This window comes from Muscardinus avellanarius (genome assembly GCF_963383645.1).
Source record: "Muscardinus avellanarius genome assembly, chromosome: 10".
Lineage (NCBI taxonomy): Eukaryota > Metazoa > Chordata > Mammalia > Rodentia > Gliridae > Muscardinus > Muscardinus avellanarius.
In genome coordinates, this window is record NC_137796.1 from 29,236,641 (window position 1) to 29,262,111 (window position 25,471).

General features: G+C 39.8%; 1 protein-coding gene across 4 annotated transcripts; it reads right to left on the reverse strand.

The window, feature by feature from the left end:
• Positions 1-415: 415 nt before the first annotated feature.
• OGFOD1 (2-oxoglutarate and iron dependent oxygenase domain containing 1) lies at positions 416-25,335 on the reverse strand (the record flags this gene model as incomplete). 4 transcript variants are annotated; one of them, XM_080703286.1, is made up of 13 exons in its annotated part: positions 416-577; positions 1,278-1,336; positions 1,841-1,963; positions 5,869-6,182; positions 6,469-6,548; positions 9,215-9,328; positions 10,291-10,419; positions 10,623-10,714; positions 11,257-11,373; positions 16,014-16,114; positions 21,040-21,086; positions 23,416-23,558; positions 25,182-25,335. In XM_080703286.1, the coding sequence occupies 13 exons, from the start codon at positions 25,333-25,335 to the stop codon at positions 416-418; spliced, it is 1,635 nt and encodes a 544-aa protein (XP_080559412.1). The 4 variants fall into 4 exon arrangements, with proteins under 4 accessions (XP_080559412.1, XP_080559411.1, XP_080559413.1 ...); XM_080703285.1 differs by having other exon boundaries at positions 23,416-23,561; XM_080703287.1 differs by lacking the exon at positions 10,291-10,419 and having other exon boundaries at positions 23,416-23,561.
• Positions 25,336-25,471: the final 136 nt, after the last annotated feature.

Sequence of the window (25,471 nt, forward strand, 5' to 3'; positions counted from 1 at the left end):
GCTTGAGAAGATGGAGAAGTTTGGGATATGGATACAAGCTGAATGCACTCAATTACACTGAAAGGTACTTTTAAAAATGGTTAAGCTGCTCAGTTTTATGTTACATGTATTTTACCACAATAAAAATAACAAAAAAGTTCAATAGAGTTAGAAAAAGCTTCATATTGAACAGTTAATATGGAAAATGAAGAACTAAAAAAAAATTAAAACCCCCTTTTTATTTAAATCAAGAGAAAAGTATACAACGATGAGCTCAAGGTCAGGTAGGTAGAAGACAATCATGATTCCTTTTACTGGCCAGCCAGTTTAAGAACACCAGTAGATCGGCCACCATATAGCTCTCCTCACACCACACTTCGCTCCCCAGACTTCTCAGTACTCGGGGTTACTTTTTTGTTCAGCTTTGTCAGTTCTTTCATTCATAATAGACGAATGAAAAGTCCCAGAAACCAGTTCTGTTTGGGAAGGTCTTCTTTTGTTCTAGGCTTCGGTGGTTAATATGCTTGACAAATTTCAGAGTTTCTCTATCTCTGTAGACCAAGGCCAAAGAATTGTTTTCGGGACTCACTGTTAGCAGCTGAAATAGGCAAATTCAGAGACACATCAAGACACAGAGCTCATTCTCACCTCACCACACAACTGATGTGGTTTCCTTTTTATTTATTTTTTTCTTTTCTTTTTTTCTTTCTTTTTTTTTTTTTGGTGGTACTGGGGTAACTGGAAGCCCTTCTACCTCCGGGCTACACTCCCAGACCTATTTTTACATTTTTACTTGGAAACAGGGTCTCCTAAGCCAGCATGCGCGGCTGGCTTTGAACCTGCGTGATCCTCCTGTCTCTGCCTCCCAAGCGCGGGGATTACAAGCGTGCGCCACCACGCCCGGCCTGAAGTGGTTTCAATATCAAGTACTTAAGTTTGGGATAGGAGGTTCTTGATAGTAGCTAATTCCCCCTGGCTGTCAAGACATTTTCCAACAAGTTCTACTCTACCAGCACAAAATCAGAAAGGATTTATCTAAAGCATTTATTTCCAGCTATGTCAAAAGATTCATGGGAATGATTCACAAGCCTCTTAATTTGGAATTTCTCAATAAGGCAGAATAGATACGTAAGTGATTATCCTTTAGTATCTTTATTCCATGATCAGTATTTTCCTGTAAAATGTGGATTTATATTAGTTAAAGACACAGCTGAGGCTAAGAAAAAAAATTAGGTATCTGCAGAATGAAAACTTTCTCAGGAACTACAAAGGACAGTTTGCTCTCAGAAGCAACTTACCTCTTCATCTTCACCTTTGGCAATGTAGGAAGTAAAGCCACCGAATTCTGGTTCCCAGCCTGACAAGGGGAAACACAGACTCAGAGAGCTCTCACTGCAAGAGTTTATATCAGCTCTGAAAAGCGAGGGGCCTGGGATTCAGCAGTCACCAGCTCAGTTTATCATCTCTCAATTCAGGGTTCCCTTTCCCCTAATGTCTAAGTCCCAAGGCAGCTGAACTGGAATGCATTCTTACTTCAGTCAGTGTTGTCTAAGAAAGTTAAGAGAGAGTTTAAATATACCCAGAAGGGCAATTTCAGAAAAGCTGTGGCTCAGGGGCCGGGGGAGAGGGGAAGTTTGGAGAAAAGTCATAGTATGACTCTCCTCATTCCCCGTCACACACATATATCCTACTTTGAGTTGGGAGACTGAAATTCCTGATCCTGAACATCCCTCTGAACTGTGAGCGCCTGTAATCTGAGATTGTGGCCACAGCAAATGATTTTTAAGTGGCTCAGCTGGAGAGGGTCACTCAGGTGGCCCCTCTAGAGAAACAGTTCACTGCTTTCCTGCCTCCCTCTTACCTTCACAGCCACAGTAGAGAACTGCATCCAGGGCAAACTCAGTCTTACTGTTGTCATGGATTAAAGTGTAGTGACCAGTCTTCCAGCGCCTCAGTTCTCCCTGGCATGTGGGGACACTTGACTCTTCAGAAAAAAACAGCAGAAGAAGGGTAAGTTTTAAAAATAAATGATAAAAATGCTAAGTTTTAAAAATAAATGATAAAAATGCTAGATTAAAAGGGAATGATAGGGGCCGGGATGCAGCTCAGTGGCAAAGTGCCTGCTTTGCAGGTATGGTGCTCTGGGTTCGATCCCCAGTTCAAAAAAAAAAAAAAAAAAAAAAAAAAGGAATGATAATTAGAAATAGTAATGCACTAAGGGGGAACCAGTCTCATAATCCTGTACATGATTTTCAGTAATTATAAGGTCTATTTGGGGAGAAAATGTTGAATTTCAATTTCTCTGTAATAAATACCAGATGAATTAGATTTAACTGCTAAATAAATAAAATATGAATATTATTTTATCTAATCCTGAAGTAGAGAAGAGATTTCTTGGCACTATAAAGAGAAACTAAAAGCAGAAACCATGAAAGGCAGAAACAGATCTGACTACTAAAACAGGTTATGAAGGTTATGGGCTGGAGATATAGCTCAGTGGTACAGTGCTTTTAACTAGTATGCACAAGGCCCTGGATTCAAGCCCTAACATCTTTAAAAAAATTATAGCTTAGGTGGGGCGTGGTGGCACACACTTGTAATCCCAGCATTTGGGAGGCTGAGACAGGAGGATCGCGCAGGTTCGAAGCCAGCCTCAGCTACATAGTGAGCCCCTTTGCAACTCAGTGAGACCCGGTTTCAAAAAATAAAGAATAAAAAATATGGCTGGGGATGTCGCTCAGAGGTAGAAGGCCCCTGGGTTCCATCCCCAATACCAACCACCCCCCCAAAAAAATTATAGTTTAAAACATGCTGAACAAAATCTAAAAATCAAACTATATAGCATGTAGGACACAAGGTTATTACTATGACAAAAAGCCCAAATCGTGAAAGAAAATCAAATAATAAATTGAGGGGAAATTTAAAATCATACACCATCAATCTATGAAAGGCAAATGGCATTTTCACCAACAAAATAAGCAGAGTGGAAGAAAGACACACAAAAGGCAGTTTCCCAGAAAGAAGGAAGGTATCATGTACAACGCTAGTGGGAGGACAAAGCGATACAAATTTTGGGGAGGACAATTTGCCAACTGCTTCACAATTTTGAGCAGTCTTTGATTTTGATGTAGCGTTTGTGTTTCTAAGAAGCTAGTCTGGTAGTCGGGCATGGTGGCACACACTTGTAATTCCAGCATTCGGGAGGCTGAGACAGGAGGATCACAAGTTCGTAGCCAGCCTCAGCTACTTAGTGAAGCGCTCCACACTTAGTGAGACCCTGTTTCAAAATAAAGAATAAAAAATAGGGCTGCGGGTGTAATTTGGAGGTAGAATGCCCCCGGGTCTGATATTCAATTCTACCAAAAAAAAAAAAAAAAAAACTATTCCAGGAAATAATGATAGTAAAGGACAGGAAATGTTATCACTAAATAAGTTCATGGTATGAACTGCCTAGGAGTCACTAAAAATTATAGAATGCTGGTTCTATAAAGTTTCAGGTTTGGAATAAATTCTTAAAATGAAACACAAGGAAAGAAATGCAATGCTGAACAGCAGGTATATATGTCTATAAAGCTGTTTGGTTGGGAGGTGAGTGACTCCTAACTGAGGGAGTTGTACAGATCTGTTATATTTGCCATAAAGGATATAAACAGTAAGAAAGAGGTTTTCGAATTATTAAGTAAAAAAAGATTACTGCCCAATATATATGGTATAACCCATTGTAAATATTTATGTGTGAGTGTGTGTCTGTATAAACTGATGGTCTGGATGCAATGAGATATCTCAAATAATAAACTACTTCCTTGGAAAAATGCAGGTATAGGAGTGTATAGCTAAGAAACCCAGTGCCAATTTGAACCAGCCTGCTAAGTGGTTATATACCTTATGTCAAACTGCTAAACCTCTCAACTTCTTATATTTGTAAAATCTGGATCATAATACAGCTTTTCTTTTCTTTTTGGGTACTGGGAATTGAACCCAGGGACATTCTGTCTCTGAATTACAACCCCCAGGTCCCCAGCCCTTTTATGTTTGGAAGATGGTACACACACACTTATACATGTATACACCTACATAGCACAAAGGAGTAGAAGGATATTACAAATGCTAATAGTGGCCACCTTTACGTGCTTTTTATTTTCCGTTTTACTTGTTTACCAAACATTCTGAAATTGATGTGTTATTTTTTATTAAAAAACAAAAGAAAACCTTAAAATTACCAGGTCCATTACTGGTTATATCACTAGATGTGCCCCAACTATGCCAACATTTAATACTGCTATTAATACCCAGAAATCTTATAGCTTCTATTTAAAACAAAACAACAACTCTCTATAGTTTTTCTGTAAGATGGTAAACTTTGCAAATGGACTTTTCTCATTCATTTTTATTTTTTTTTAATTTTTAAAATTTTTATTTATTTATTATATTTATTTATTTATTTATTTATTTATTTTTGTGGTACTGGGGTTCCTGGAAGCCCTTCTATCTCTGGGCTACATGCCCAGACCTATTTTGACATTTTTCTTTTTTTTTAATTTGGAAACAGGGTCTCTTAAGCCAGCGTGCGCGGCTGGCTTCGAACCTGTGCGATCCTCCTGTCTCTGCCTCCCAAGCGTGGGGATTACAAATGTGCGCCACCACGCCTGGCCCTTCTCATTCATTTTTATATTCCCCACTGTTTTACTTTAGGGCCATGCATATAGCAGATGTTCAATAACAAAATAAAGTGTCTTTTGATCGTCCATATAGATTTTCTTTCAAGTTGCAGGTATCCATAAAAAGAAAACCAAAAAGAAAACAAAAGTGGACAAATACTAAAAAATAAATCCTGAGGCTCCACTGACCTTCACCCCAACTCCTTTTAGGCTCTGGGCATAGATGCCAGATATCAATTATCAAAGAAAACTAATATTTCAACGAAAGGTTATCCTGTGCACTGAATAGCACAGAAAAAGCCACTTGGGGCTAGTTTCCCCAAGCATTTATGGTAACTTAAGTGACTTGGTCACTCTGCTTTGGTAGGCCACAGACTGAGTTAGGTTGCTCACAGTCATTCAAGTAATTGTGTTTTTGCAGGTCTCCACTCTTGTTTGGGCTCTCCAATTGCACAGGGTCTTTCCCAAGAAAGAGATGGAAGCAGGCCACGCTAAGACTGAGCACAGGGCCTGAGTGATGGGTTTTCTAATCTGAAAGGTCGGTGGGTGTTAAGACATCTAAGATGAATTTGTAGACCAGAGAGTGGTGCTAAAAGAAGTAAAAGCTCCTAAAGAGCTTTACTTTGTATATTTCCTGTATTTTTCTTTTCCATCTTACTTGTGGATGATTAAATTCCCTGTTTATAATAATTTTCTTCTACTTGTCTAAACTCATGCAACTTTATTTAGACTCCTTTTGACTCTCAGCAGACATTATCTGCTAACCTTTTTGTTCTTTATGTTCTTGTGGCTTAGAGTACTTAAGGCAGCTGTACCAATATTTTCTCCACCACTTGTACTATTCTTAGCTTATTAAAAGGTGCCAACCATTCTTCTACCTAGCATGCTCTTTTGCAAATCCCTTGTCATTCAGCTTAAATGGCAGCTCCTCCAGCAGGCTTTTCTGGTTTATCTACTCAACTAAGAGACCTCAATCATCTTATCACATGAGACTTTTAAAATGCTACATAAAGCACTTGTAATTATTTGACATTTTCTTGTTGTTTGTATATATATTCGGCCTTTCTTTTCTTACTAGAATGTATGTTCCAGGAGAGCAGAGACCTCTGTTTTTCCTCCAGCTCCTGAAATGGGGTTGAGCACAACAGTAGATGCTCAAAAAATATTTGTTGAATGAATACATGATTGAACGGCTAATGGTAAGTATGGATGGACCCCAACAGCAGTGTACCTTTCTTTGCTCCATCTTCCTCTGTCTGTGTGGAGTCTGTCTGTTCACTGCTCTGTTGGCAGTTGCTGCTGGCGGCTGCCTGGCTATTCTCAGGCTCCTGGGAGCTATGGCTGGTTCCTTCTTCGGTGCTATCAGCAGCACTTGCCACTTCGCCCTTATTTTTGTCCTCAATCTCTTCTTCTGATGGGGCCAAAAAGTGAAGCTTCAGGCCTGTGAAGTTGGAGAGCAGCAAGAATAGTGCCTCGGAGTGGAATAAGTCCATGCAGCCCTTCAGAACATCAGGGAGCTTACTCTCCTCTGCTTTCTCATAAAACCTGAAAAGCACCAAAGCCAAGTTTATCAAGGCAGACATGTCAAATTACTCATGGAATAGAAGCTGATCTTAAGCTTTGTAGCTCTCTCCTTAAATCTCAGCATAGCTTACTAAAAGCACAAGTTATTACAGTGGTGGGATTTTGTTCAGGCCTGGAGATCCCTAACAAAATGACGTCCCTTGGAATAAAATGGCATTAGGGCAAATGTGCTATTATTGGAGATGAGCTATGTAGATGAAGGTAGTTCCTGAGTACAGATGCAAGTGGCTCAGACGATGGCTTCTACCTTTTGTTAGGTGGTCCACGGGTACTCCATTCCACATCTCCTTTCTCCAACGCCTCGCAGACCTTTGCAAATTTCTCAGGCTGGAAAATAAGCAAATAAAGAAGCAGTTAGGAACTTTTCCTATGAACCTACACTGGTCTGGAAGGGGTGACAGTTCCACCAAACATCAGTCTGGATGGTTCCTAAGAGGTCCACGTGATTCTCACCTCTTTCATAAAATATCCCCTGCTACTGTGAAACCAGGGCAAAGACTGGATAAACTGTCTTCTTGTTTTAGCTAAGAGACCCAGTACCAATTTAAGCCATCCTATTAAATGGTTGTTTAAGTCAAACTGCTAAGCCTCTTAAATTTCTAGATTTATAAAATGTGGATCATAATACAGACTAGACTTTATTTTTTTCTTTTTGGTACTGGGGACTGAGCCCAGGGGTATTCTCCCTGTAAGCTATGCCCCCAGGTCCCCAGACTTCTTATTTTTTGCTTTGAAATAGGGTCTTGCTAGGTTGCTGAGAGTCTTGCTAAGTTGCTGAGGATGGTCTAAAATCTGTGATCTTCCTGCCTCAGCCTCCCAAGTACTGGGATTCCAGGCATGCACCACCATGCTCAAAAAATACTGTGAAGAGAAAAGTTAAACTGCATTATATTCAATGTTATTACAATTAAAATTTCTACATAACAATACAGATTCTCTTGGCCCCAGAGTATCCTCTCATTTACTAAGCTTTCTAAAACTGAAGAGTCAAGTTCAATACAAGAAGCCCAGCTGGGTGTGGCGGCGCATGCTTGTAATCTCAGTACTTGGGGGGCTGAGACAGGAGGATCCCAGTTTGCGGCTAGCCTCAGATACTTAGTGAGGCCCTCCACAACTTAGTGAGACCCTGTTTCAAGATAAAGTACAAAAAATTGGGCTGGAGGTGTAGCTCGGAGGTAGAATGCCCCTGGATTCAATCCATAGCACCACAAGAAAAAAAAAAGGCCCATTAATCAATACCACCCACAAGAGGCTCTATGTTTGCTTAATACAATTCCCCAGGGGGTCCTAATCAGCTGTAATTTGTGAAAGAGGAAGGACCCCATAGCATGGTTTAAGTGAGCTCAATTAAATAGCTAAACAAGCTTATTTATTAAATGCTTCTCAAATTCTGTAATATGCTAATGTCAGTTGTAAAATTTTGAGAGACAGCGAGAGGAAAGGAGGGAGGAAGAAAGAAGGTGGAGACAGGAGAGGGAAGGAAGGAGGGAGGATGTCAAATCCCTCTGTACTTTGTCCTGGAGGCAGAGTTTCTTTTGGGAGTAAAGCTCCAGGAACCCCATGGTCAACTGTGAGGCAATATTTCATTCACCAGTCTCAGCAAATATTATTTAATGGGGCCTCACAAGGGCCTCTGCAAGAAAGGTAAGGTAGGTATTAATTATCTCACTATAATTGATAATAAAATAAACACCTAGAGCCGGGCGTGGTGGCGCACGCTTGTAATCCCCATGCTTGGGAGGTGGAGACAGGAGGATCACGCAGGTTCGAAGCCAGCCACGCTGGCTTAAGAGACACTGTTTCCAAATAAAAATATAAAATAGATCTGGGAGTGTAACCTGGAGGTAGAAGGGTTTCCAGGAACCCTAGTACCACCAAAAAACAAAAACAAAAAAACACCTAGAAAGATTTAGTTCTTTGCTCAAGTTAGTAAAACTAGAGCCAGGACATGAATATTGGTCTCTTGCCTGTAGCTCTCTCTCCATGATTAATAGACCATCATTAATAGATGATGGTCAACTATAATTAATAATAAGCACCATATTTATCAAATGAAAAGAAAGGTAACTAGGTAACAACTCCCTTTCAGGGTAGAAGCTTCTGTGTGTATCTTTTTATCATTTTTTTTTTTTTTTTTTGCAGGTATGGGGGTGTAAGCCAAGGGGTACTTGACCTTTGAGCTATACCCCCTGCCCTATTTTTTATTCTTTATTTTGAAACAGGGTCTCACTAAGGTATGGAAGGCATCACGAAGTAGCTGATGCTATCTGCGAACCGCAATCCTCTGGTCTCAGCCTCCTGAATTCTGGAATTACAAGTGTGTGCCACCACACCCGGCTTTGTGTGTATCTTAACCATTAAGACTAGAGAATTGGGAGATACCCAAGAGACTCTTAACCTGTTAAGCATACAACTGATTCTAATGTTTAAGATTGTCATTTCTGTATTTTTTTTCTTTTGGTGGTACTGGGGTTCCTGGAAACCCTTCTACCTGTGGGCTATACTCCCAGACACCATTTTTTATATTTTTATTTGGAAACAGGGTCTCTTAAGCCAGCAAGGCTGGCTTCGAACCTGCGTAATCCTCTGTCTCTGCCTCCCAAGCACGGGGATTACAAGCATGTGCCACCACGCCTGGCTGTATTTTATTTTACTAAAATGACATAAATGTTCCAATCAGGAAGAAAACAAGCAAAAACTCTCTTAGTGATGTTTATTCACGCATTCAAGAAAGAAGACTGAATGCCAAATAAGATCTACAGAACAGGGCTGGGTGCAGCGGCACACACCGGCAATTCCAGTTACTTGAGAGGCTGAGACAGGATGATTATGCTAGTCTGGGCAACTTAGTGAAAGTATGTCTCAAAATTAAAAAAGGGCTGAGGCTGTAGGTCAATGGCAGAGGGCTTGCCTGGCGTGTACAAGGTCTGGGGTTCAATCACCAGCACTACATACATACACAAAGATATCCTGAACAGCATATGTTGACCTACCTTAAGAAATTCCTTCAGGAGAATTTCAGACCTTTCTTCAAATTCTTCTTGAATTTGAAGTTGATACTCCATGTCGAGATAAGTAGGGTTGATCCACTCATACAAAACTTCATGCTTAAAAAGAAGCAGTATATGCAACACATGGATTAATCATTACTACAGCATTTGTTCCTACATCATTTCATGTTACTAAGATATAGGCAAATCCTCACTTTTTAAGTTTCTTCTATTAAGCTGGATATGGTGGCACACACTTGTAATCCTAGCATTTGGGAGGCTGAGACAGGAGGATTGCAAATTTGTGGACAGCCTCAGCTACTTAGTGAGGCCCTTTGGAACTCAGTAAGACCCTCTTTTAAGATAAAGAATAAAAAAATAGGGCTGGGGGTATAGCTCAGTGGTAGAATGCCCCTGGGTTCCATCCCAAGTACCACAAAATAATAATAATTTCTCCTATTAAATATAAAGTATTAAAAATGGTGCCTGAGAAAGACACTATCAAAAGTTTATTTAAGCCAGGCATGGTGTCACATGCCTGTAATTCCAGCTACTTGGGAGGGTAAGAAAGGAGGATCACAAGTTTGAGGCCAGACTGGGTACATTAGGGAGACCCTGTCTCAAAATAAAATAAAAAGGGCTAGAGATGCCGGGCATGGTGGCGCACGCTTGTAATCCCTGTGCTTGGGAGGTAGAGACAGGAGGATCACACAGGTTCGAAGCCAGCCTTGCTGGCTTAAGAGACCCTTTTTCCAAATAAAAAATATAAAAAATAGGTCTGGGAGTATAGCTCAGAGGTAGAAGGGTTTCCAGGAACCCCAGTACCACCAAAAAAAAAAAAAGAAAAAAAAAAAAAAAGAAAAGAAAAAAAAAAGGTGGGGGCTAGGAATGTGGCTCAGTGGAGTGCTTGCTTAGCATGTGTGAGGCCTTGGGGTTCAAACCCTGGAATCACTACTACAAAAAAAAAAAAAAGAAAAAAAAAAGTGGAAGCGGGCAAGTTCAAAGTCTAGTTTCATTATCAGGAAGAGCTCATTTTAAAATGAGAAAAATGAATAAGAATCCCAATAATTTATCCTTACATCTTGAGGAATATGGGGGTTCCGAGGTATGGGAGGTTCAAAGTAGGTGGGAGGCCTGGTCAATGAAGGACCATGAAACCAGCCGCTTATAGATAAACGTGGATTTTCTTCAGATAGGACTTCAGACACCTGAAAGGACAAGACAAGCAGCATTTCAACACAAAGGCTGAGGAGGGAAGATATCATCTAAGGAACTTTAATTTGAAGATCCTTTAAGTATGAAAACAACCTAGTGAGATAACAAGTCCAACAGGAAGCTATCATATTTAGATAAAGATGTCTTAAAAGCATGATCCTTAAGACTTTATGTATTTGTGGCTTAAAATCTTTACCTGGTGAAAGGATACTGGAGACACTTCAAAGAAAACCAGTTTGTTCCACGAAGGGATAAGAGACTTGACAATCTGCTTCGGCTGAAAGTGCTCTGCACCAGGAGAGAACACATCTATAAATGTGGCTCATTACCAGCAACCACTTCCGGCTGCTGCTTCTCACTCTTAACGGCTCTCCCCTTTCAGAGGGTACCTAGATACACCCTCAGATCCTAAAAGTCACCCCTCCCATCTTTCTCACTCAGATTTGCTCCTTCTGCCAGGGACATGTACCTTGCCATGTCATCCCCCTAGTATTGATGAGGGCTGGAGCAAGTTCTCAAAGTTTCCTGGAATCAACCTCTGTGCCAGTCCTTTAAGAAACCCCTGGCTTCCTATCCAAGAGACTGGATCTTACAGATTCACAGCCACAGGAAGCTTCATATGCTTTCTACACCTCAGTGGTCAGTTTTCAGAAGCAGGATCTATTTCTAACCTTAAACTGATTACAACTTATTCCTGGAGTAATGGTTATTTTAAGTACTTTGAGATGGCTTCCATCTCCTTGGGGAGTACACACAAGACATATAAGATGCTGAGTCCACAGGTCTTCATTGAGAAGTGGCCATTGGTGACAAGCATGCACTTGTCTTACCATCAGTGCTGTATAGGTCCAGGCTGCCCCCAAAGTTCTTGTCCCAGGAAGGAACCAGGTACAAAATGAAGGCAATGCGTCGACCCTCCAGCTCATCGTCATGACAGAGGAGGGCATCTGTAAGAGATCAGTGCACACCTTAGATCCCGGCACGGGCAATGAGCAGCTGACATCTTATTCTGCATTGATATCAGTCCATCTGACTTTTATCGGTAAGTGTCAGCTCCAGCTTTAAATGTCCCCCAATCTTAACATGATACTTATTCTTCTCTTTTATAAGTATAGAAATAAAGCTGTCAACTAGAAACTCTAAAAGCCCTGAAGAATACACATGTAGATAGGTCTATACAGTCACAATATTTTTGCATAGATTCATCTTGTATTTTTCCTATACATGCATATTTACTTTTCAAATTATATCTAGGCAGGCACAGTGATGCACGCCTGTAATCCTAGTACTTGGGAGGCAGAGACAGGAGAATTTTAAGTTCCACACCAGCCTTGATAACTGAGACCCTATTTCAAAATAAAAAACAGAAAGGGCTTGGGGTGTAGCTCAGAGGTAGAATGCTTCTGGGTCCAATCCCCAGTACCATAAAATTTTAAAAATAAAAAATAATTAAAAAATGGTAGCCTACAGTGGTTGTTTGCCTTTCTTATTACATGGCAAGTGTAATAAACTTTCAATGGTACTACATTGATTTATCTTTTGGACAAACGATAATATAAATAACTAGAAGATGTAAGTTTATCTTCTAGGCCAGGCATGGTGGTACATGCCTGTAACCCTATTACGTGGGAAGCAGAGATAGGAGGCTGGCAGGTTTGAGGCCAATATCAATAATTTAGCAAGGCCCTCAGCAACTTAGTGAGACCCTATTTCAAAAAAGAAAATAAAAAAAGGGCTGGGGTGTAGCTTGAAGGTAGACCTCCCACCCCAGTTCAATACCCAGTACCACAATAAATAAATTTATCTTCTTCCTCCTTTAGTTGATTTCCTGTTTATTAATTGTTCCTATTTCTCGACTGGTATAAAGACTCCTTTAATGAATATTATTATACATGGATCCTTTGTACTTATTCCCATTAACTGCTTAGGCTAAATTTCTAAAGGCCATTTGGTGGGATTTAGCAAGGAAGGAATATATGCAGGGTGAGGTGGGGAGAGAAGGCTACAATGAACTGATGTCATTTATATCCAAAGGGATTATTCTAGGTAATAACTATATTGAAGATAATAGGAGCCAGGTTTCTCACTGTTGAAGAAAGAAATTACAAATATAGAAAAGAAGAAATCTAGAATGAACCCTGTGGCATTCAACTGAAACTGTAGTAATCAATGTGAATTTAGTTTTCTGTGTCTGGGTATAGAAATACATATAAATGAAGCCAGGAATGGTGGTGCATGCTTGTAATTCCAATACTTGGGAGGCTGAGGCAGGAGGATCTCAGGTTCCCAGCCAGCCTCAGCTTCTTAGTGAGGCCCTCTGCAACTTAGTGAGACCCTGCTTCAAAAGAAAGAATAAAAAATAAGAATGGGGGTATATCTCTGAGGTAGAATGCCGCTGAGTTCAATCCTCAGTATTGCAAAGGAAAAAAAAATCATACAACTGAAAATACATGTGTATGTATCCATATGTTTATCCACAAGCATACAGTCATTGGCTACCTCTTTCAACTGAAACAATCTGAATGGAGTGACACCATAGTGAAAAAGATACCTACAGTCCAGATCCCAATTTTAAGGTATCATTTTTGACTAAAGAGAACCTAGGTTCCTTGGAAGAATGGCCATCTCTAGGTTATTCTAGGACCTGGGCATGGAAATTTTATGGTAAACATGTAAAATCTTGTTTTGCACAAGATAAGAAATAAAAGAATGATAGGGATATGCATAGCCAAAGGACACAGAAGTCAGCTTGAAGGTGCTTTTCTTGATGAAATCAAGGGCAATACAGGCATCAATATAATTTAAACAGTAACTGAATTAGCCCGTTATATACATGATAATCCATAAATCCATACTAATCAAATAAGTGAATAAATAATGAGTAGAGAGGTTTTCAATACAATAGAATGTTAAGTAGAAGAAATAATTGTGTGTGTGTGTGTGTGTGTGTGTGTGTGTGTGTGTGTGTGTGTGTGTATATATATATATATATATATATTTTTTTTTTTTTTTTTTTTTTTGCTGAGACTGGCTTTGAACCCATGGGATCCTCCTGTCTCAGCCTCCCAAGCATGGGGATTACAAGCCTGCGCCACCACAGCTGGCTGAATGATTGTATTCTAAAGTCACAGCTTGGCAACCTTCCTTGCAATAGCAAGAAACATCAGTGAATGCTAAAAAAGGGAATCAAAGTTTAGTGAGAAGCGGGATAATTACTTAATCTTGAAGTATCGCCCCACAGAATACATACTGATGAAGTGAAAAGGAACAGTGGACAAACTTGTTATTAGTGACACCTTAATAAAGTACTCAAAGTTAACGTCACTAATGTGACACACAGGAACTGTGCCACCTGCTAGGATGCGGTGATAAGAACACAGCATTTTCTTTAATATTCCTACCAAAAAGGCATGGCTTGAATCTGTGAGGAAGCTTCGGACAAATCCAAATTGAGGAAAGTGTTACAAAATAGCTTATCTTAGGTCTTCAGAAGCATTAAGATGGCTGAGGCTGGTCTCAAACCTGCAATCCTCCTGTCTCAGCTTCCCAAGTACTGAGATTACAGGTGTGTGCCACCATGCCTTGCTATACAAATTTGGCTTTTCACACAGATGGGAAAGTATTTCTGTTGTCTCTAACTTAGTGATACACAGGAAAAGCCATGTTGTAGCAGCTCATCTTTAAGTCTTCAGAAGCATTAAGATCCTAGAATGCAAGAAAAAGTCCGAGAAACTGTTCTATTCTGAGGTAGACTGAAGAGACATGACAAGAAAATGTGATAGGTAACCCTGGACTGGATCATTTTGTTATCAAGGACCAGATAATGGAATGTGAATGGGGCCTATGGATTAGATGAGAATAATGTATGGATGTTATTTTTCTGATTTTGATGGCTTATTATTATGTAGGAGAATATACTTGTTAAAGGAATTACTAGCCGGGCGCGGTGGCGCACGCTTGTAATCCCTGCACTTGGGAAGCTGAGAGAGGAGGGTTGCACAGGCTCAAAGTCAGCCTCAGCTACTTAGTGAGGCTCTCAGCAACTTAGTGAGACCCTGTTTCCAAATAAAATATAAAAAAGGTCTGGGAGTATAGCCCAGAGGTAGAAAGCCCCTGGGTTCCACCCCCAGAACCACAAAAAATAAATAAATAAATAAATAAATAAATAAAGGAATAAATAAATAAAGGAATTACTAAAGTATTCAAGTGTTATGGCCCATCATGATTGCAACCTACTTTCAAAAAAAAAAAAAAAAAAAGAGGAAACAAATTGAACTGTGCTTGCCTCTTTTCAGTAATTCTGAAATTACCTCAAAATAAAAAAATAATAAAAATTAAAATAAAGGTCAAGGCATGGTGGTGGCAAACACCTGTAATCCCATCTACTTGGGAGGCTGAGTTAGGAGGATCACCAAGTTTGAGACCAACCTGGGCAACACTGCGAGACCCTTGTCTCAAACTAAACAGAGTTGGGGACATAGGATGGTTGTAGAGCACACACCTAGCATATGTAATGCCCTGGGTTCTAACCACAGGACATGTCAAAATAAACAATGAAATAAACAATACAACATGGCTTTTCATATGAATCACTAAGTTAGAAATAATAACAACAAAAAACTTTTCTATCAATGTGAAAAGCTAAATTTGTATTCAAAAGTACATTTGTAGTCAGGCATGGTGGCAAAGGCCTGTAATCCCAGGATTTGGGGGATTAGACAGGAGTACTGCATGTTTGAGACCAGCCTCAGCCATTTAGCAAGACTTTGAGCAACCTAGTGAGATCGTTTCAAAACAAAAAATGAAAAGGGTGTATCATAGAGATAGAATGGCCTTGGGTTCAATCCTCAGTAAAACACACACACACACACACACACACACACACACACACACACACACACACAACATGTATGTGCTCTGAAAGGTCAATGAGGACAGCAATCTCTGAACAGGGGGCAGAGAGGTAAGGGGGACTATCAGGGTGTTCACTTCTTATCTTCAAAATAAAGAGAAGATAGCCGGGCGTGGTGGCGCACGCTTGTAATCCCAGCACTCGGGAGGCTGAGACCGGAGGATTGCGGTTCACGGATAGCCTCAGCTACTTAGTGAGACCTCTGCAACTCAGTGAGACCCGGTTTCAAAATAAAGAATAAAAAATTGGGCAAGGGGTGTAGTTCGGAGGTCAAATGCCTCTGGGTTCCATCTCAAGACCCACACACACACACAAAAAAAAAACCAAAATAAAGAGAAGAAAAAATGACCCTAAGGGAGATGGCTATTTCTTAAGAAGTCAAAGAACAGAATTTATAATATCACCTCTGAATTTTACATAGGCAAGGTTAGTATCTATGTGAATTATGAACATTTTTCTGAAATAATGGTGAATAGCTTTTATCATATTCCCAAAGAGAAACCACTGCCTTATCCTCTACAATATGTTTGCTCTTTCTATATATGAGTTGGTCTTTATTAGAAAGAGCCTGATGTTGTACAGGGACATTTAGGCTAGTATTTTGATGTTATCTTTCTATCATTGTGGAGTTTAAGCCTTTATATCTCGTAGACATCAGGGCACTGTCTTCCTTACCAGTGAATTCATATTTAGCACAGGACATGTCAATTGTTGATTCCAGGTCAATGTTAGAAATGTCAGAAAGCCAGGCCCGAAAATCTTCAAACAGAAGTTTCCTAGAAGTATAAACAAAAGATAACTTGTTATTCCATAGATTGGACTCCATCTGGATTTATGGCATAACTCTTCCTTCCTGGAGGTCACATTTTATTAAAGAAATCCATTATTATTGCATTCAAGACATTCTGAGAAATGTTTCTCAGTTTAAACTTGCATAGTCTAAGACAAATGTTCCCAGAGAAGTATCAATCTTTAGATACTATAGCATATTTTTATTTTAAAGAATCTCATTTATTTCATTCTTCTACCTAAATTTAAATGTATGTCCTACCATGGCAGCAACCTGGCCTTTGTTATAACAACTTATCACACATTGTTCCATTTTATTTTATTTTACTTTTTTTGTGGTACTGGGGATGGAACCCAGGGTGTGCCTCTGAGCTACACCCCAGCCGTGGTTTTTTTAATTCTTTATTTTGAAACAGGGTCTGAGCTGTGAAGGGCCTCGCTAAGTAGCTGAGGCTATCCGGGAACTGCAATCCTCCGGGAGAGCTGGGATTATAAGCGTGTACCACCATGCCAGGCTGTTCCATTTTAAATAATGGATTTTCAGACATGTTTTTCAGCAATAAAATGTGAAACTCAACTGTTTTTCTGTATACACTTTACTTCTAACATCAAATGTGTGTGTGTGTTTTTTTTTCTCCCATACTGAGTGATTCTCTGAAATCAGCTGGATGTCCTACCTCATTCAACTAAATTCTGACACTATCTATGGGGCTGAATCTCATAGGCCTGCCACCCCTCACACACCAACCTTAACTCCAGGTTATAACCTGTGCTTCTGACTGACTGGCTCTACATCAGAGGTCCCTTCAACAGCCTCCCCAAACATGGTCATTTGCTAGGCAGTCTACTTACTCTATCACCAGTGTATTATAAAAGGATACAACTTAGGAAGAGCCAGGTGGAAGAGATGCATAGCACAAAGTACTGGGGAGGGGCGTCTAGCCTCCATGTTCTTCCCATGCACACCATTTCCCCAGCATCTCCACATTTTCAGCAAATACAAATTTTTGTGGAGGCTTAATTAAACAAACCATTGGCCACCAGCAAGTAACTCAGCCGGCTGCCAGCCCCTCTTTCCTTCAGGGGTTTGGGATGATAAGGACTGAAAGTTCCAACCCTCTAATCACAATGTTAACAAAAACATTAATATTAACTCATTAACATATTCTCAGACATGGCTGAAAGGGATCTGTTGTAACAAAAGATGTTCTGTGCCAGGCATGGTGGCACATGCTTGCAATCCCAGTACTTGGGAGGCTGAGACAGGAGGATCACAGGTTCACAGCCAGCCTCAGATACTTAGTGAGGCCCCCTGTACCTTAGTAATTTCCCTGTTTCAAAATAAAGAATAAAACATATAGGGCTGAGGATGCAGCTCAGTGGTAGAATGGCCCTGGGCTCAATCCCCAGTACAAAAAAAATAATAATAATTTCATTTACCTTTACGGAATTTTTTTTTTTTTTTTTTTTTTTTTTGGTACTGGAGTTTCTAGAAACCCTTCTACCTCTGGGCTACACTCCCAGACTTATTTTATACTTATTTAAATTTGGAATCAGGGTCTCTTAAGCCAGCGTGGCTGGCTTCGAACCTGCGCGATCCTCCTGTCTCCACCACTACGCCTGGCTTACCTTTACTGATCTTTTTTTTTTTTTTTTTTTTTTTGTGGTACTGGGGGTGGAACCCAGAGGCTTTCTACCTCAGGGCTATACTCCCAGACCTATTTTATATTTTATTTGGAAACAGGGTCTCACTAAGTTGCTGAGAGCCTCACTAAGTAGCTGAGGCTGGCTTCGAACCTGTGCGATCCTCCTGTCTCAGCCTCCCAAGTGCAGGGATTACAAGTGTGCACCATCACGCCCGGCTTACCTTTGCTGATCTTAACACTTAAATTCCAAAGGTTCTAGGAACTAGGTGCCAGGAATGGGGACCAAGATAAGATACATATTTCCTCTAATAAGTTGCAAGATCACAAACATCAGTACTAGTACTATCATTTAATTTACACTTGGGTGTAACTCTTGTAGAAGACCATGATTGTAAATTACATTAACAATGAATACTAGCTGGGTGTGGTGGTGTACACTTATAATCCCGGTACTTGTGAGGCTAAGGACAGGAAGTGAGGCCCTCCACAACTTAATAAGACCTTGTTTTCAAAAAAAGAATACGCCAGGCATGGTGGCACACCTTGTAATCCTAGCATTTGGGATCGGCTGAGACAGGAGAATCAAGGTTTGCGGCCAAACTCAGCTACTTAGTGAGGATCTCCACAACTCAGTGAGACCTTGTTTCAAAATAAAGAATACAAAATAGGGCTGGGATGTAGCTTGGCAATAGAATGCCCCTGGATTCCATCCCCAGTACTGAAAACACACACACACACACACACACACACACACACACACACACATCACACACATCACACACATCACACACACACACACACACACTGAATACTAACCTAAATGTACAACAATAAGTCCTTCACTGATGCTAACAAAAAACCATTAAAAGATGGTGAACATTTCCATTTATCAGCTAAAGTGAGACTCTGAAGAAATCTCTAATACAATTCATAACCACTCGGTCTATCAACTATGACATATTAAAACACTTTCAAAGGACTTACATTAGTTCAAATTATGCACATAGATATTTGATTAATATTTTTGAGTTCTAGTTCAAATGCTTATAATTTAAATTCCCATAAAATGCAACTTGTTGTACATAACTATCAAGTCTCCAGGTAGATCTGTAAGAGTTATCAATAAATGCCTATTTATTTATTTATTTATTTATTTATTTATTTGTTTTGGTGGTACTGGAGATGGAACCCTTCTACCTCCGGGTGACACTACCAGACCTATTTTATATTTTATTTGGAAACAGGGTCTCTTAAGCCAGCAAGGCTGGCTTCGAACCTGTGCGATCCTCCTGTCTCTGCCTCCCAAGAACGGGGATTACAAGCGTGTACCACCACGCCTAGCGTGCCTTTTTATATTATATACTACTCAAACCAAAATTTTCTATAAAATGTTGTACTTGGTTAGTCCAACTGGAAGTATTCTTTTAAAGGCAGACCTTCAAGTTATAAATGAGCCATGATAGCTAAACTGTGGAACCATGCTTTAGGCAATATGGAAGTTAAACATTTCTGCTAAGTCTTAATACTTTAAACAACTAATATCATCAAAGCCTTAAATCTTTCTTTTATTGGTAAGATCAATTTTCACAACCTTACTCCATAAAGAGCTTTTCTACTCTATGAATTTGTCACAGGGACAAGCTTATTTTTCTGTCATCATTAGCATGTGCTAATAATATTCATGAGAGAATTCCCAGAACCCAAATGAAAAATAAAAAGGTCAGTTTTCTGTAATCAGGGAATGCTCTCATATTTGGCTGTGAACCTCTGGTTATGGAATGCAAACTCAGTCCCAGATTAAATGATTCGTAAAAGGGTGTTGTGAATTAATGAGGTAATGGCTTAAAGTGAGACTGTCTCTCTTTTGGGAGAAAAATGTTTAAACATGAAATAGCTGGGTACAGTGGCTCAGGCCTATAACCCATGTATTTAGGAGCTGAGACAGGAGAACCACATCTCACAAAGCCGGCCCATGTGGTAACTTAGTGAGACCTGACTTCTCCCTCCCCCACCCCCTTTTTTTTGGTCCTAAGGATTGAACCCAGGCACATTCTACCTCTGGACTACAAATGAAAGCTCCATTTCAGTTTTATTTTTGAAACAGGGTCTCACTAATTTGCTGAGGATGGTGAGAACCTGCCATCTCCTAACTCAGCCTCCCAAGTACTGGAATTACAGGCATACCACCGCCACACTCAGCTCTGAGACCCTGTTTCAAAAATGGAAAAAAGGCTGGTGGTGTAGCACAGTGGTAGAACCCCCTTGGGTTCATTCCCTAGTACCACAAAATAAATAAATAAAAATATTTGAGTTATAGTAACATATAAATGATACTTCAGGATATAGTCCCAAGTCTCTTTAGTTTTTAAGTGGATATCCAATATATGGGTGTTATCTCTTTTTAAAAATAGAAGCTACTGCATGCAATTTTTTTTCTCTTGACAAAAGTATATGTCAATGAATCCAAGATGCCTTTCATTTTAAGGAGTATTATCATATATACCCTTAGGAAAAAAAGGGTTGCTAATTAAACTAGGACAAAACAGTGATGTGTGAAACACTAGATCTAAGATGTTAAAATGTAAACATAAATTTATAAATTGATCAAATAAAGCATAACTATGCTTATGTATTAAAATTCATGCACATTTAATGGCTGTATAGTTCTCAGTTTATGTTTTGCAACACCAACTATATTAGTCTTCATGAATAACCATTTGAATCTGTACATAATTTGTCATCACTATGAACATTACAACATTCTTGTATGGAGTCTTTGAGCACATCTTTAATTATTTTGTCATGATAAAATCTTAGAAGTAGAAGTACTCTATAAAAAGATATGCATACTTTTAAGGGTTTTGACACATCTTTCCAAACCATCTTCTAAAAAAGACTGCAGCAATACACAAAAGTATCTATCTATACTTCTGTCACTCTGGGGTTTTGGTTTTCAGAATTTCCCAACCCAAAGTAGGGAAAAAGGTATCTCCAGTGTTACTATGTGTTTTCTTGATTTCTAACAAAGTTGAACATTTTATTATTAAGAGTTTGGGGCTTAGAATCAGACAGACCTGGGTTTGTATCCTAGCTCTCTCAATTTAGCTGGGTAGCCTTGAAGAAGTTACTTAATTTCTTAGAATGTGGTTCCTCCTGTACAAAATGAGATGATAATGTCAACAAAGACTATATGGCATAACAGTATAACATTTAAAACACTACTCTGCCTAATACATACTGGGTACCAAACAAATAAAATTATTTACCTTACAGCTGAGATATGAGGCTCTTTTCTCTTCTTCAGATCATCAGACTTCATCATGAGAAAAGGAAACAAGAATTTCCTTGTTACAATATATTGGACACAAAGAGAACAGTATATTAGTGAAGACTCTGGCAGTATAGCATTGTGGTTAAGAGCCTGGATTCTGAAGTCAAGTCGGCCTAGGTTGTGTTTTAATGCATATATTTTGAAGGCAGAGATAGAAAAATTCCCAGATGGACTAGATATGAGGAGTGAGAGAGAAATCAAGGATGACTCATTTTTGGCTTGAGCTACTGGAAAAACAGAGTGGCCACTGTGATGGGGAAATGAAACATTTAGGAGATGAGTTTAGTTTTAGATTTAAGCGTGAGGCCTAGCATTACCAAAGATGACATAATCATAAAGGCAAAGAACTGGTTTTTCATTAACCCATGTAAGCTTATTATTGATAAAAGTTTAATTTTCATTAGACTTTCTGAAGTCTCATCATTCTTATATTAAGCCTCTGTAATTCTATCACATGCTCAAGGACCAAAGACAGACTGGGGTGAGGCAGGATCAGGTCCAATGTAAAATACTTAAAAGAAGAGAAATTCATTATTTACTCTCTTATCCCAGATAAAAATCAGGGGAAAATGCAAAGAAAACAAAACATTTCTCATCTTTTCGATTTTTATTTTTTGAAATCTTAAGCCCTGATCATCACTGAGATTTTCTAAACTGATATATTCCATGTATTGAAAGATATCTTCCAAAATGGGGAAACTAATGACCTATTCTATACTAGATTGGGCTGTGTCTTCTAAGAATAGAAAAAATGCCTAGATTTCAAGATAGTCTTTTCTGACAAGTTAAAATGTCCACACACTAGCCGGGTGTGGTGGCACATGCTTGTAATCCCAGTGCTTGAGAGGCGGAGACAGGAGGATCGCTCAGGTTCAAAGCCAGCCCCAGCTACTTAGTGAGGCTCTCAGTAACTTAGTGAGACTCTAATTCCAAATAAAGTATAAAACAGGTCTGGGAGTATAGACTGGAGGTTACCAAAAAAAAAAAAAAAAAAAAAAAAAAAAACCCTGGGTTCCACCCCCAGTACCACTAAAAAAAAAAAATCCACACACAATACAAAAAATAAATGTAATCGAACATACTGCATTGATTGCAGAGTATACTGCAATATAAGTCTCTAAAACAAAATTATGAACTTAATTTTAGATGGCATTTATCTTTTAATATATGACTCCCTTCATCATACACTCCTATATATGTACTCAACTCCTTTGTTCTTATGTACTTACTGGTTTAATATATATCTTGACTATCTCTGTCACTGTCACTATTACCCCTATTAGTTATAGATTTAAGGTCTTACAGAACAGGGTCTGTCATCTTCCTTATGATAGTTATAGCAACTAATATCTAGTTAACGAACAGCAAGCCTATGTTAAATTAAGGAAAGCTTTTTTTTATTATTATTATTTTTGGTGGTACTGGGGTTCCTGGAGCCCTTCTACCTCCGGGCTACACTCCCAGACCTATTTTTACATTTTTATTTGGAAACAGGGTCTCCTAAGCCACGTGTGCGGCTGGCTTCGAACCTGCGAGATCCTCCTGTCTCCGCCTCCCAAGCGCGGGGATTACAAGTGTGCGCCACCACGCCTGGTTTAAGGGAAGCTTTTAACACCACGGAGGCAAGGATCCTCCAAGGCATACCCAACCTAAAACCTCGAGTCTGTTTTTGAGTGTGTATGTGTGTGGTACTGGGGATTGGGCCTAGAAGCATTCTACCGCTAAGCTACACCCCCAGCCCTATTTTTTATTGTTTATTTTGAAACAGGGTCTCCCTAGGTTGATGAGAGTCTCACTATTTACTGATATTATCTTCGAACTTGAAATCTTCCTGTCTCAGCCTTCCAAGTACCGAGATTATAGGAGTGTACCACCACACTGGATAAGAATCTTGAGTCTTAAAGGTGCTGGGCGTGGTGGCACTCAGGATTACAGGTTTGAGGATAGTCTCAACAAGTAGTAAGACTGTTTCAAATTAAATAATAAGATAAAGGGTTGGGGATCTAGGTTGGAAGTAGAATGCCCCCGGGTTCATTCCGTAGTACCATACATGGAAAAAAGGTACTGAATGGCATACTTGTAATCCTACGACTTGGGAGGCTGAGAAAGGGGGATTGCAGGTTTTCAGCCAGCCTGAGAAGCTTAGTGAGACCCTGTTTCAAAATAAGAAACGAAATAGGCCTGGGGCTGTAGCTCAGAGGTAGAATGCCCCTGACTTCAATCCCCAGTAGAAAAAAAATGGGATTCTGAATGATTTTATAGATAATGAATTTCTGAGGTAGAAGAGGTAATGTGACAGGGGAATAAGTACCTGCTGGAACTTATATAAATCATTATACTTCTCATGGAAGTCCAAGTTTAAAAGTTCCTTTTGAAGTCCTTCTAAGAAGTCCTGGCTCTGGATGAAGTCTGGTATCACACAGTGAAGGAAAGGGTCCATGTCCATGACAATAGCTTCTGTTGGAAAGAAAATATTATGTATGGCTTTATTCCCTTTGGTATTTTTGACCCCCAAGTAACATGGCAGAAAGAAAACAAAAGAGGATGGTCATGGATTCTAGGGAAGTTAATGTGTAAGATTTGGGGAAAGAATTATAAACTCTGTCCTTTCTTTACTTAATGCTACCTTTAATGTGCTTAAAATACTAATCCTTAATGTCACTAAAAAAGTCTGGCTTTTTTCAGTTTAATGATGATTGAACTGAACATATTTTAGATTCTTAAGTCACTTTCCCCAAACCTAATTAAATAATAGCAAATTAAATGAGAGTAGAAATACTGGCTGACAATCTCTTCACCCTTGCTGTTTCTCTCCCCAAATTATTGTGGGAGGAAATTACTATACTTTTAAAAATTGGTTCAGGCATAACTTTTTCTAATTTCTCGATTTCTACCTAAATAGTGTAAAAATATCTCTGGCAGACTAGATCACTAGTCTTGTAACATGAACAATCACCAGGTGCTTGGCTCAGTAGTGCTATACGTAAATCTCTAACTTTCTTAACAACTCTGGGATAGATATTATCACAACCCCCAAATTACAGAAGATAGAGTTGAGGAAACCTCTAACGTCCAGACCTTGCACTTAAAACACCAAGCTATCATTTTTCCTCTGCATCCAGAAACGCCAGGATTTGCCTCTTAACAACTAGCCTGGCGTGGTGGTACACGCCTGCAATCCCAGTACTTGGGAGACGGAGACAGGAGGATTACAGGGTTCAAGACCAGCCTCAGAAACTTGGCAGGACCCTGTTTCAAAACAAAAAAGAAAAGGGCTGGGGGTATAGCTAGGAGATAGAATGCCTTTGGGTTCAATCCCTAGTACTACAAAAACAAAAATATAAACACGGTATATTTTTGGAAGAAGATCAGTGACACGTTATGCAGAGGCTGGAATCTTTCTGCAAATGTTTGTTCCATTTGTCAAGACACGGTATTTTACGCATCATGTAATCAAGCCACGGGCAAGTCAAGACGAAGTAAGCTCAGGTGTCTGCTCTCTTGCAGCTCACAACAATCGAGCTATATTACCCTCGCCAGAAAAAAAAAAAAAAAACCACACACACACACACACACACACACACACACAAAACAACAACAACAAAACAAACATGAGCTACTCAAACATCTGTCCAAATATTTATCGATTCTTATTTAGAGAAACATTTATTGGTGCCTACACGTGATCACCCTATTATTACCGTTCGACACCTTTCCGAGGTATACGATTAATTGTCCCATTTTATAAAAGATGGAACTGAAGCTTAAAAAAGTTAAATCCATCGCCCAAAGGCCCACAATCGGTGCGCAAGATATTAAGTCAATAATCTCTAACGCCAGAATTCAACTATCAATTTGTATGTTCTCTGCTTCCGGACACTCTCCGGCCTACATTTCTTTTTCTTCTCAGGTTCTCAATTTAGAATGGGAGGAAGTCGCAGTAGAGGCAAGGAGGCTCGCAGGTGGCTAAAGCCCTCCTTTGCCCCTGGGGCCCAGCTGCCCAAGACTCCACTGGATCCCAGGGCTTTTTCAGAGGCTTCCAGATCCCTGCGCTTCTCCCCAGCAGCACCCGGTTACCGTGACGGAACGGCGTCCGGCGGCTCCAGGCCTCAGCCACCTGCTTTTTCAAGGCTTCCTCAGTGACAGCATCAGAAAACTCCGCAATCGCCTCCTTCTTTCCCTTTTTTCCCACCCGGGCAGGCCCGGGTTCTGCGGGCCGCTTTCCATTCATCTCTTCACAAGGTATAAAACCACGCCACACCGATCCAGGGATCACTGCCTTCCAGGAACTACAATTCCCAGAATGCCTCTTCCCCCACAGCGATAGCCAATGGGAGGTACCAAAGTAAGAGGAGGCGGAACTCATA